The 13,797-nt window shown below is 38.9% G+C and overlaps 1 protein-coding gene across 2 annotated transcripts in view; it reads right to left on the reverse strand.

Annotated features, from left to right (window-relative positions):
• Positions 1 to 13,797, reverse strand: part of nedd4a (NEDD4 E3 ubiquitin protein ligase a) — a 42,131-nt gene that overhangs the window by 8,289 nt on the left and 20,045 nt on the right. For both annotated transcript variants that reach the window (XM_085401487.1, XM_085401479.1), the window contains 14 exons: positions 10,540 to 10,590; positions 10,086 to 10,147; positions 9,807 to 9,909; positions 8,061 to 8,224; positions 7,848 to 7,962; positions 5,837 to 5,998; positions 5,590 to 5,673; positions 4,330 to 4,449; positions 3,894 to 4,157; positions 3,613 to 3,690; positions 1,360 to 1,414; positions 1,206 to 1,264; positions 1,067 to 1,132; positions 466 to 695 (listed from right to left, as the gene is read on the reverse strand). In XM_085401487.1, coding sequence (XP_085257613.1) covers positions 466 to 695; positions 1,067 to 1,132; positions 1,206 to 1,264; positions 1,360 to 1,414; positions 3,613 to 3,690; positions 3,894 to 4,157; positions 4,330 to 4,449; positions 5,590 to 5,673; positions 5,837 to 5,998; positions 7,848 to 7,962; positions 8,061 to 8,224; positions 9,807 to 9,909; positions 10,086 to 10,147; positions 10,540 to 10,590 — 1,613 coding nt within the window. The remainder of the gene's footprint in view (positions 1 to 465; positions 696 to 1,066; positions 1,133 to 1,205; positions 1,265 to 1,359; positions 1,415 to 3,612; positions 3,691 to 3,893; positions 4,158 to 4,329; positions 4,450 to 5,589; positions 5,674 to 5,836; positions 5,999 to 7,847; positions 7,963 to 8,060; positions 8,225 to 9,806; positions 9,910 to 10,085; positions 10,148 to 10,539; positions 10,591 to 13,797) is intronic.

Genomic DNA, 13,797 nt, shown 5'->3' on the forward strand with positions numbered 1-13,797 from the left:
CCCACCGCTTTAAAATTAGCCTCTTCCTCTCCTTTTCCCTTGAATGCATCAGCCCCCCCTTTTTACACTTATCCCACTAGCTTCCTGTCAGCCTCTTATCTGTCATACTCCCCCTGACTCACTCATGCTGCTACAGGACTCAACCAGTTCCTATTTACAGTGAAAATGAAGGTTAATAAAGCATAATGACCTGTAAATATGCCCCCTTAAACAAAAATACACCATCCCAAACATCGTTACCTCACAGAGACACATTGAAATTAGCAGTGATTTAATATATCGATCTCGGGAACTGTACAGAAGTCCTGGATTTGAAGTAAATACAAGCACTGACATCTTTTTGTCCACATTTTAGCTGTCAGTGTAGAGGATGCACATCACTCGTGCAACATATAATTGCTTAAAAATTTCCAAAAGTGGGAAAACTACAAGTAACAACAACTGAATACAAAAATAAAGACTCACGTGGCGGAATACTCGAATAGCCCGTAGTACGGGTTGAACATCTCTTTGGACATGAGGAAGAACCACTCCCTGGCCACGCCACCGTAGTCCAGTCCTTTTTCTCCATCAAACTCCACCCACAGTCGTGCCTTCAACAGGTCTGGCCTCTTGACCGAGAGGATGCGTCGGTATGAGTCCTCCAGCACTGCATTTCGTTTCAGCTTCATCTCAAAGCGGTTTGGGATGTCCGCCTACATTTAAAAAAAAACAAAACAAAAGCACAGTGGTGAGTTTTCGGTTACCTTTAAGAAGTTATGTTGAAAATCAGTGTGGCGGAGGTGGTATCCCTGGGTCAGCTGCAGGGGAAAAGTGGTCAAGGGGGCAATGCCAAGGAGGCTGGAGAGATAGGTGGTGGGGATCTGTCTAATGAGGCTTCTGCCTTTTATAAACAGTAAAGCTGGAGAGCAGAGGGAAGTGTGTGTGCTGACAACCAACTGGAAAGTCGAGGAGCTGGGTGCCGAAACATACATGTGTGTCACTTCAATAAACACTTCTAAGTATAAAATATCACAGTGTGTCAGGTCGATCTCTACAATCAGTAAGAGCTTTTGAGGATGCTCACCGGTTTCTTCAGCTTCTTCTTGAAGTAGTCATACTTCTGTTTGTAGTCTCTAGAGTAAGGCACTGCCTGTAATCACCAAAGGATGGAGGTCAGCAACAGCAACAGCAACAGCAACAACAACTTTCAAAGTCATACTCACTGGTCCAGTTATAGCAGCGTTCTGCAATCTGGGATCTTCCCATTGTGTGTTCTTTGTGTCTATGAAATAAAATATATCAAAAAGCATATATTAACAAGAAAACAGATTAATGTACTAATCAAAGATGTTTTCGACTTAAACACATCATACGCACTGTGATCTATGTAGAAGACCCTGCCATCACTGTGGACCCTCTCCTCCCAGCCAGGCTAGAAATGAAGAAAATATCAAATCTATATTAATCAGGCAGATTAAATATCACATCAGCAAACCAATCAGGGCACCACATACAGTGTTCAGCCACAACAGTAAAACCACCATTAGTCTCAAAAAGGAAATGCAGTGATGGATAGTTTGAAGCACATAAACAGATTAACGGGACAATTATCTCTAAATTATATCAAGGAAACGGAAACGCAATGATACCAATTACATTCAAACAAAACAGGGAAATGAAATAAACATAGAAACAGCTGATGAGACATCAACTAGCTCAAGGAAATGACTAAACATCTGATTTTTGTTACACCTTATGTTAAAAGCAAGCAATCCTGGAGACAGTGTGGTCATAACAACTCCCACATATTTTGAAAATTAAGTAAAATTCAAGTATTTCAGGAGAATATAGGTGTAGCTCTAAGATGCCAGGTTATGAAATTTCAGTAGATGTCATGGTACTGTACCTTGGAGCAATTAAAGAGGGTGTTGTTGTTGTTAAAAAGTCATTTTTGCAAAAATATTTCTTACCTAAAACTATAACAAAGACCTGGGATAAACTTGACCCACCAGGTCTTAAACAATGGGTGAAGTAACATCTTTATAAAGAAGAGGACGATTTTCTCGCTAAAGGCCTAAAGGAGATGCCTTTTTACAAAAGTGGAAGAAAAGAATCACCTTTATGTCAACTGAGATGGTTAAGGACAGTTGGGACAATATATTCTGAGAATGTAGCGATGCAGTGTCCCACCTGTGCTTTTTGCTAAAACTTGAAGAGAAAAAAAACCTTAAACACTGGCAGGTGGACAGGTGGAGTAAATAACACTGATAATCTTGTTAAATTTGGGAAATGCCAAGGAGTGGCAGCAAGCAAACGGGCAGCCAATGAGCTGGACACAAAATGTTTTCATAGATGGGTAACTGACGGATGCTGACAACAGTGGTCTAAGAGGATAAATGGTGAAGGGTCAAGTGTGCACAAAGTTAACTGCTGTGCATAAGGGGAGGAAGGTGGATCCATGCGATCTGATCCTACAGAAGAGCGAATGTAGTAGAAATTGATGAAAACCTCAATTTGGGCTGCGAGAGAAAGAAAGTGCGTCACAGCTTACTGTGTTGTCCACTGATATAAAAAGCCTACAGTGGGATGAAGATGAGCCACGGAACAATGAAAGAAGATGGGCCGTTTGTATATTTTATTTATATTTGTCTCTGTATTTATATATGTGTGTGTGTGTGTGTGTGTATATATATATATATAACAGTTCTGTAACTGTAACTTCGGTCGTTGCTGTGCTTTTTTTGGAAGTCGAATTTCCCAGAGGAACCCACCCGAGGGATTAATAAAGTTCTATCTTATCTTATCTTATCTGATGAATCACTTATTTTCTCTTGCACCTTTGTATTAACTGGGAGAGGTATGTGAAGCACGCAGCTGATGGATGCAGATTGGCGCTCTGGGTAGTTAAAAAGAAATCTGCTCTTTCATCGTTTCAGAAAACAAAACATTTATTTTAAAAATGAAATGAGAGTCTGATTTTATGCACTGCATGGCTAATGTAACACATTTTGTCACATGCTTTAAGTGATTAACACATGTACATTTCTATGGAAGTATTGTGAAATGGTCATGTGTTTAAATTCTTTTACCTTAGATATTATAATGTCTTTAGGGATTATTTTTCTCATTTAATTTTTTTAATTAAATTTTACTTGTATTAAACATCCCATTCTGAATGTATAATTTTTTTCACAACATACTTTTTCCTATAAATAGCCATATGTTGAGAAAAAATTCAATAAGAATTTCTTTAGACCACACAGCCCACTGTGTATGTGGCCTGCAGTGGCCTGTTTAAGCAGGAAAACTGCAACTGTCACATGACAATTTCAAAATATGACCTCTTCATTCAATATTTCCAGAACAAAGTGTTGACTTGACCTCAAATCTGATAAGGAAACTATGGGATATGCTGAGAGACTCAGCAACCTTGAAAAACACTGGACTTTAAAAGTTTCCTTTGCCAATGTCTCAGTCCCCTATTTTGAAGATTTAAAGATGCGTTGGTGGCGCAAGTGGACTGGACTTCACTACGCATGGTGGTCTTAATGTTTTGGCTAGCAGGCTTTTTCCCCTGATAGGTAATCCTCAAAAGTTGATGCCTGTGTTGCATCTTGTTACTGAACTTACCGGCAGAGGGCCAAGATCGGAAGGATCAAGCGAGGATCTCCTCCTCATTTGTACAGGAATCCTTATCCTGGGGTCTTCCTGTTCAGAGAAAAACAAGCAGGGTGTGTTTCAGTCAGAGAGGAAATCCTCACACAAGAGATGGTGGTGAGTTACAGCTTGGAAATTCACTTTCTTTGTGGCACAGATTAGAAAAAAAGTCAACTAAATAACTGAAACCCAGTCTAGTTTTTCTGAATTGGACACACAGGTGCATTCAAAGCCTTTGGCTACTATCTTCTCACCCAGGTAGTTGTCTTGGTATTGTGGTCGATGAAAAACGGCCTTCCATTGGGTGCACTGCGAACTTCCCAACCGAGCGGCAGGAAGCCAGATTCTCGCGTGGCCTCGGGGCTTGGAGTGTGCTGAGGAGACTCCTCTGTTGCTGCTGATGGTTGGGATGGTGTAGGGCTTTGTGATAAGCCTGCACTACTCTGTGCCGCTGCTGCTGCTGCTGCTGCTGCTGCTGCTGACGGTGCTGATGGTGCTGGTGCTGCCTCTGAAGTTCTCTGTACAAATAAAAAGACTCCAGTGAGATTCTAAATCGAGAACAGACACACTGAAGGGGAAAATTGACAGAACAGTGCTATTTTAGAGCTTTAATCTAATAAAAAAAAAACCCGGGGTTTAACAAAGGTTTCTATGCAGAATGTGAATAAAAAGATATGAATGCTGAAGTACCTGCACGAGAGGTCGTGTCCATGTAGTGGTTCGGTTGTTGTGGTTGATAAAGTAGCGTCTTCCTTTACTATCTCGCTTTTCCTCCCAGCCTGGAGGTAACCCAGTTGAGGTTGGAAGCAGCTGTCAAATTAAAAATAAGTAAATACATTCTCAAGACGATAATTCAAGGACAATAATTTGGCATATGATATAATTTCCACCATAATCATACAGACAGTCATTATAAGGCACTCTATGCAAATGGATTATTATTAATGTATCCTGTCCAGTTTGTTGGCCAGGTTCCGTTGTGGTCTGACTACTTCGTGTGGAGCCTTATTACTCCAAGCTCAGAGGCTGAAGAGCCTATGGCCACCAACTGCAGTCCAAGATGCCACATTGATGAGGCCCATCACAGGATGAGAGACTCACTGGCTGAATAACAGGACTGTTGTGACAGCTACCTCACACAGAGGTCAGGGACTAGTAGTGCTGGGTCAGAAACCCTCTTGTGATTGATTTGGTTGCTAGCAGATTACTGGAGTAGTCCAAAATTTGTATGGAAGATGCCAAACATATGCAAACACTCACCAACTGCTCACTAGTAATGAAACTAGAAAGTCTGACACAAACAGGAAAAAGATAACTCAATAAACATATTTACTAAATCAATCATGACTGGCAGGGATTGCTGACTGCTCTCTAGGCCTGTGTGACTCAGGCTTGTGACACTAAGGGAAGATAAGATGGGCTGATTACAAAGGACTGAACTTTCAAAATAAAATATAGAAACTCGAATTCTAAACTTTCTAATGCACATGAACAAATCAAAAGCATGACTGGTAATAATTTCTATAAAAGACAGCACGGTGGACTAAAAACAACAACACCTGGACCAACAGCAACAGACACAAATCAGCAATCAGAGCTTTCAGCAAAAGAGTGAAAACAAGATGCAGCGATTCATGAGAAGGCATTTCAGATTTGATCTGGAGTGACAAGTTTTTTGTATGCACAAAAATAGTATAAGTGGTCAAATGACTAACCTGTGGGAATAATCGTGATACAGATTATTAATTGTGAATCTAGCAAACAGACAAACTCTAGCAAACGCAATATTCCACATAGAAATCTATAACGCAGTTAGCAATGCTGTATTCCTTAAATGTCCCTCCACAGGAACTGTGACAGTCTAAGATGACTGAAAAGTGAACTCATAAAGACTGAAGCATTCAGATGTAAGAACATTTTGGGGACTTCAACAGAGAGCGAAACACTCACCACAGGATTAGCAGGATGTTCCTCTCCTGTTGAGGTCTGGGCACTTCCTCTGCGACTGGAATGCCTTGAATTACTGGTGTGATCCTGCAGGAGAGCGGAAGGATGACTCTGATGACCACTTGGCCATTAATGTGCATAAATTTTCCACCACTCTCCCACTCTCAGCTCACATTTATATGATTACGAGCCTACTCCCCCCCTCTGCTTTCAGTAAGTCAAACCTCAAGCGACACAGAACATAACTCACGATCTGGGAGGGGCGCTGCTCGCCAGCTGCGGCAGCGATGTTAACGCTCCTCATTTCATCGCACAGTGAGTGGAACTCCACTGGGGTGCGGGGTGAAGGTGATCTGAGCTGGTTGCTACTGTGGTACTGGGTGGAATCATCCTCTGTAATGATCTCCCAGCTCTACATGATGACAGAGAGGAGACTCCAATGAAGCAACAGCAGTGCAGGGCTGTCAGAGGTAGTATGACAAAGATCTGAACTTCTTTGTTTAAATATACAGCGGATTGAGAAGACGAGCCCGACGCATGACGTCTGCTTTGCTTAGGCTGTGTTAAAACTGATAAACCTTAAAGCAGGTTTTAAAAACATCCCTGTGCAGTTAACCTTTTTTTTTTTACAAGCCTGTAAGCCTGCACATGGTAGAATTAACTTAATATATACATAAAAATCAAATGAATTGGGCTCTATAATCTTTTTTAAGAGCTACTTAATCAGTACTTCCTGTCTTTGTCCTTTTCTCCACCGACTCCCTTTGCTCCACCCCCATCAGTTTCACCTGTGTTCAATCACACCTGTGTATTTACAGTCTTCTCTTGTTTTTCCTGGTACCCACATCCTGCATCCTTCTCAGGTGCCTCATGGTTCTTTCCAGATGCCCTGTGTTTTATTCTTGTTGAACTTTCTACTGATATTGTTTTGGATTAGCCCTGCTCATGTGAGCAATGCCCTTTGTTGCCATTTTCCTCCATAGGTCAAAGTTGAGCTTAATTGTACCATTGCATGTCTTTGCAACACTGCAACAGTTTGTATCACTATTAAAAAGGATTAATTAAGATCATGTCCTGCACTGATTTTGAAAATGCACAGTGTCCATCTGAGTTCAATCTGAGCATCAGAATGGGGAGGAAAGGTGAATTCACTGACTATGAATGCAGCATGCTTGTTGGGGCTAGACGGGCTGGTCTTAATATTTGAGAAACTGCTGATGTACTAGGATTTTAAGAGAAGACCATCTCTGAATGCAAAACAACTGCTCCAAACCTCAAAGCAGATGGGCGACAGCAGCCGTAAACCCCACCGGATGCCATTCCTGTCAACTAAGAACAGGAAACTGAGGCTACAGTTCACACAGGCTCACCAGATTGGACAATAGAAAATTGGGAAAATGTTGCCTGCTCCAGAGACTCTTGATTTCTGCTGCGACATTCACATCACAGGGTCACAATTTGGCATCAACATGAAAGCATGAATCCATTCTGCCTCATATAATACTGGAGGTGGTGTGGGTGATGCTTTCTTACAAACCTTTGGGCCCCTTGGGAACTAAATGAGCACCATTTAAACCCCACAGTTTCCCTAACTATTGCTGCTCACCATGTCCATTCCTTTATGACCACGGTGTATCCATCCTCCAAAAACTCAAATCATCTCAGTAAGGGTTTCTTGAACCTGACAGAAAGTTCACTGTCATAACATGGCCTTCAGCACATCGCATCTCAATCCAATTGAGCATCTTTGGGATGTGGTGGAACGAGAGATTCACATCATAGATGCACAGCAACTGTGTGATGCTATCATGTCGACATGGACTAAAATCTCAGAGGAATCCTTCCAGCACCTTGTTAAATCTTTACAATAAAGAAATTAAGGCAGCTCTGAAGGCAAAAGGAGCCTAAGATTACATTTATGTACTAAATATATTTCCAAGCAGAACATCACTGAGAAGGCAGCATCAGCAATATTTCTGATTATTCCTAACAGACTGCTATAGACTATATCCTGAGGCAAGCAGCAGACTCCTTTGCTACTGTGTTAACCAGCTAGATGCTAACCACGTTTATGTTGGATGTTTGGTGCTAAGCAAGTACTGCAGAGTTGGGTGGGTTTCGAAGTTTTTGCAGCAAAAACAGCATTATGAAAGGGTTGGACTCAAGTGTTAAACCATGAAACTTGTTCTCTAATTTTATCAACATTATCAGAAATCCTGGGACATAACAAGGAAACAGGGAACAAAAAATGAAAGAGTTACCTCTGGAGACTCTTGCGTGCTATCCTCATGTTCTGAGATCTGTCTGCGTGTTATGAAAACATGCGCCGCATCCGTATTACTGTTCTGTCTTCGTTGAACTTCCAAATTGCCGTCTCTGTTCAGGGGGAGACAGACACTTAGATTCTCACTAATGAAATGCATCAAAAGGGTTTTTTAAATTAATTTTTTTATAGGATATGGGAGCCTTCTTACTGCGTGGTGGGCCGTTGCCATTGTGTGGTTCTGGTTTCATGATTAACATAGTAGATCCTTCCCAGATTATCTTGCCTCTCCTCCCAGCCAGGAGGAAGAGGAGGCAGGATCTGGTTTTGTCTGGGACCTGACATATCATGTGTCTCCAGAAGTTCCCAACCAGGCTGTTAAACAAGGAGGACATCATTTTGAAATGCTAAAGAACTAAACTAAGCTGTACATATGGAAAACTGGAGATAAAAAAAAAAGTCTCGCCTTACTGGAAAATAAAATTAAACGGCCATTTTCACAGAGCTTTTTCACATTTACAAACACAGCTACTGATATTAATATGTACAAGTTACTATATACAAAGTTCAGTGCAAATAACTTTGTGTGTACTAAACTTTATCTGGTACCTTACTATTACTGTTCTTGGTAACTGTGAGTGGCATGCAAATAGCTGCAGCTATGCATAATGGTTGCTTTGGCCTTGAAGGCCTACTTTACCCTTTTCTTTGAATAGTTTTTTGTATTCGGGATTCTTATTTCCTACATTTCTCAGATGACTGTCTCAGTTTCACACACGTTCACGCTTTGTCATTTCCTTTCTATAAATTCCACTCCCAATTTTTGTGGTGCAAACAGTGAATTTATATGCAAACAAAGTAAGGGAGTGTGTACATCCATTCATGGCTAAAGATGAGGGTGGAAATCACGTTGGTGCACACACACAATACAGTTCACAATGACTGAGATTTAGAGAAAGTATCATGGATGTGCAGTATCGTGTGTGTATATGTAAGAGATTTATACACCTGACACTCTGACTTGTGCTTTGATCTGTCAGTAAGGAGATGAACCACAAGCTATTTTGTACCTAACGCTGAAAACCAGGTGACAAGGCCAAGGTTATAGCTGGGATCTCAATGTGACCCAGCTTGTCAAAACGAGCCATAACAGTTTAATAACTTCGCAGTGTTAAGATTTAAGTTAATCTAAATCTAAATGTTAATTTACAATACTGTTCAAAAGTCTTAAATCACCCCTCATTTCTTCATCTTTTGCTCAGAAAAATGGGAAACTGGTGCACTGATTTATTGAAATGTACAAATATAAAAGAAACAGAGTTTGTACAATTTTAATGAGCCTGAAAGTCAATAATTGTATAACCCTGCCCCTTTATTCTTCAACACAGCCTGAACTCTCTTAGCCAAGAGTTAGGATAATTTCTGTAAGTAGCCTTCAGAAGTAGTTCTTGAAAGTCATTCAAAGCTCTTCTTTGGATGTTGCCTGTCTTTTGTTCTGTTGTCTGTCAGCATGATCCCACACTGCCTCTATAGTGTTGAGGGTCTGAGCCCTGGGGAGGCAAATTCATGACTGAAAGTGTCATTGTGTGTCTTCTTGTGTAGGTATGCTTTTTTTTTTTTTTGCATTGACAGTGTGTTTGGGATTGTCATCATGCTGAAACATACTGACGGGCTGCAGTGCCACCCCTCAGCCTCCTAGCAGATACACCTATAGCATAAATTTGAAATTATGCAGCTTAGTCATATCATATGTACATTAATAGTAATAAAAACACAGATTCTGGTTCACTCCTTACAATTAAAGATGCAAATTAATGCAAACATTTTCGTGTGATGCTCTAAAAGCGAGTGCAAGGACTTAAATTCAGCACCAACTACTAACTGACCTGACACTCATGTTGAACAAATGGAAGCACTGCTAACACAAAAGCATTCGTAACACTAAGCGTAAACTTACATCGTTGTCCTCAGTCTGATCTGCAGTTTCCTCCTCTGAACCTGGGTTTTTTGGCAGGTAGGTCATTTTTAGACGCAGATGACCTTTAACTCTGGACTTGTGACTGTGTGGGAATGGCAAAAACGTAAATAAATAATTGTTTTGTTTTCTTTGTTTTTAGTGGAAGAAATAAATATCCAAAATGCTAAAAAAAATAATAAATGAGTGAGCCAATATATGGGAAATGGAATGTAAAACAGAGAAAGACAAAAGATTAAATAACCATGAAATCATGCCAACCTTCGTGGGTGAAGCAGAAAATCCTTGAATGTGTATGGCCTTTCATTGTTAGGATTTTCTGTCTGAGAAAACAAAATAAGAAAAGGAAATCTTTCATTTCTTCACACTGCATGAATAAATCTGCTGTTCAGCTCAGGATCATAACACTTTTAAGATACCAATGGGTGAAATGACAGTGACCGTGCACAGTGAGGGCTAATTTGTGGGTGCTGTATTTATAACAAAACAAAAGCAGCAGCATAACATAAACACAACAGACTGTATTTCCAAAACTGTGCACACTGATGTGGAACAGGCAGTAGAATAAGGATGTCCATGTTTATATTTAAATGGTGCCATAGGTGGGACTGAAGCTAAGAGCTCACACAGTGAAAACCAAATTACATTCAGCCTACTGTGATCTTAGATTAGAGACATCAGTATTACAATGAATTTTCTACAGCCAAGCACTCACCGGTATTTGATTTAAGGGGATATCCACCTGTCCCAGGAAGTCATCACGTGTCTGAAAGGGAGAGAAAGAGGGAAACGCATGGACATCAGAGCCGTGACAACATCATCTACAAACACAGAGGACGGGCTGTTAATCTGATGTCTAAGAGTCCCTGTTCCAGAATGCAGGTTTAGCTAAACCTGAGAAAACTCATCTCAGCTCTTCTGCTCCAAATTTCTGACCCACTGGACCCAAATCAGTTGCCTGACAATCAGTTTCTTTTCCTTATTTATACAGTTGATATCAAAGCACATACACACGGCTTTTACAATTAGTCTGTCACCAATTTCACCAGACATCATCGGTTTTTTATCAGCTCAGAATATACTGTATATGCTACACATTTAAAACTGTGACAGTAACATTTAACTGCACGTAGTAGGTAAAGAGACTGACATCCAGCCCAGCAAGTATCATCTACCCACAAAAAAACAGGGACTGATTTTTTCCATTGCACATGACCAAAATCAGTCTTAATTTGTCTAATGCAAGTGTGTCAAGCATAAGGCCCGGGGGCCAGAATTGGCCCGCTAAAGACTCCAATCTGGCGAAGCAATTTGGGCAGCTTTGAAAAATGTGAAGAAGGGCATACATTTTAGACTTAAGTGTGTCTTCATAGGTTTTACAACTTTTCCTATTGATAAAGATCCATGATCATTCATACTACACCAAAGATATATAACAGATAAGACATTAAATGACATACTTTTTTTTTTTTTAGTATCTACTATAGAAATCTATGATTTTTACAGTGAGTTCACAGTAAACACACAAAAAACATAAAACAAAACAAGGACATTCTGACAATTAATTTTAGTTTTGTTTTAAAATCACAGGGCGGGCACTGTGCAAAGAGCTAACAGAACTTTTACTGTAAATTTACATATTTATTTCTTTACACCCAACGCAGCATTTATTTATTTTTTTACAATGTAGAAAACCTATGCTGTATTGTTGGACTTATATATTAAAATACCTCTGAGATTAGATTAGTGATTATACTTTTTTACTAATATATACATATATATATATACATATATATACATATATATGTATATACATATATATATATATATACACACATATATATATATATATATATGTATATATATTAGTCCTGCTAATTTAATTTCATGAATCATGTAAAAAACATTACATGAAACATATACATATATATATATACATATATATATATATATATATATATATATATATATATATATATATATATATATATATATATATACACACACATATAGATGTATATATATATATATATATATGTATATATATATATATATACATGTATATATATATATATATACATATATATATATACATGTATATATATATATATACATGTATATATATATACATATATATATACATGTATATATATATATATATACATGTATATATATATACATGTATATATATATATATACATGTATATATATATATATATATATATATACATGTATATATATATATATATATATACATAAATAATGTTTTTTACATGATTCATGAAATTAAATTAGCAGGACTAATTTCCCCCTTAAAACATCTGTCAAAAGAAAATTTAGTTCATTCTCTAGTTTCTGTACGCCTAAGTTAAGGTTATACAAGCATTAAACATCAAAGGCCAGATTAACAGTTTAACAGCAGAGTAACTTCTCTGTGTTAAACAAACCACAACTAACCACAAGCGCAGACAAAGCATCACCGAAATAACACAAAAGGTGATCAGAGCAAAAGCTCCCTGGATGAGGAATGTTAACATGCCTCGTCTGTTGGGAGGGGGGATGATTAACAAGCTAAAAACAAGTTTTGGGAGACAAAACTTTTCTGAGAGAAACCAGACAAAACACATGTCATGTGAAATAACCTAAATGTGGCAATATTCAGTCAAGTCAGACACACAGGTTTAAGGTTTCACTCTACCACGTCATTACCACAGTCAATGGCATTGACTCAATGGCATTACATAGCACACAATTCATGTTTTTGGACAAGTTAAATCTATAAATTTGTTTCAATGACACTACGCTGCATTCTAACTGACGGGCACAAATAGACTTATGAGATGCATTAATTACTTTTTCTGTTTTGAGTTATCGTCCTGCTGCTTCAGTTTTTCCTGGTTTGTTAAAAGAGGAAACTATGGGTGGAGCCATTGAAATACAGATGGCCAACAAGTGGACCAAACTATCAGCTGTGACAGTATGGGGGGGATGGGAGTTCTTTGCACTGAGTTAATCGATTGTCCTTGGGGTTTCCCCCTCCTTTTTCCTCTTCTGCCCTCCTTGCATTTAAAAATGGTCTATTCCTTTAATATATAGCATAAGTTCTTGATTTACACAGGTTAGTTTGTTGAGTTAGGGTCTTGATTTGTTAAGCAGTTAACTCCTTTACGGGTTCACTTCTTGCTTAAAATAGTTTGTTTTCATTATTTTGTATTTTTGGTATAATTTTATGTGTTTTAGGGTACAAAATAACCATCATTTGTGAACCTTTGTAAACATTACACTTACTTGTGCATGTACATCATTTCCTCAGTCCCTTATATGGCATAAATGGGAAGCTGCAAGTGGCTTCCTCATCCTCTACCCAAAAAAACAAAACAAAACCCCGAAACAAAACCTGGGTGTGGCTTAAGAGTTTGGCAGGACCTTTAGTGTGCCTTGGGCAGAAAAAGTATTTAAAAACAACTGATTTATAGTACAGAGAACCACTTTAATATCTCTAAAGAAGTATGTCTGTGTTATCTGCAGTGACTTCAAGGTTGTACATCTCTCTCTTTTATCTCAATCATCAGTAAGGGCTAGAAATATTTCCTCTCACCCGATTTTTTCACAAGACACTCCCTTTAACAAACCGTCTTTAATTGTAGATTTAACAGAAAACGTTTCCCGCTGCACTATTTTCCCACTTCAAACAATGAGAGTCATTTAACTGGCTCCATTTCCGTGTATATTTAGCATGTTGCCCAGGCAGGAATGTGTTTATCAGCCGACGATGAATGGCTGCTCTGTGTTATTCCAACAGAGACTGGGATCAAAATAATGTAGCATTTGCCAGATGAACCGTCTTTGCTTTGAACTCTTCACACATTCACTGCATGCCTTTATTGGAGCTGTTAAGGTCTCGAAAGCAGAAGGCTGAGGCCAAGCACGGTGGGAGTCAGCACGTGTGACCAAAATTAACACCCATGGCAGG

The sequence above is a fragment of the Rhamphochromis longiceps genome, linkage group LG1 (assembly GCF_057381845.1).
Source record: "Rhamphochromis longiceps isolate RC_006_pf linkage group LG1, R_longiceps_female_GT1.1, whole genome shotgun sequence".
NCBI classification, from domain to species: domain Eukaryota; kingdom Metazoa; phylum Chordata; class Actinopteri; order Cichliformes; family Cichlidae; genus Rhamphochromis; species Rhamphochromis longiceps.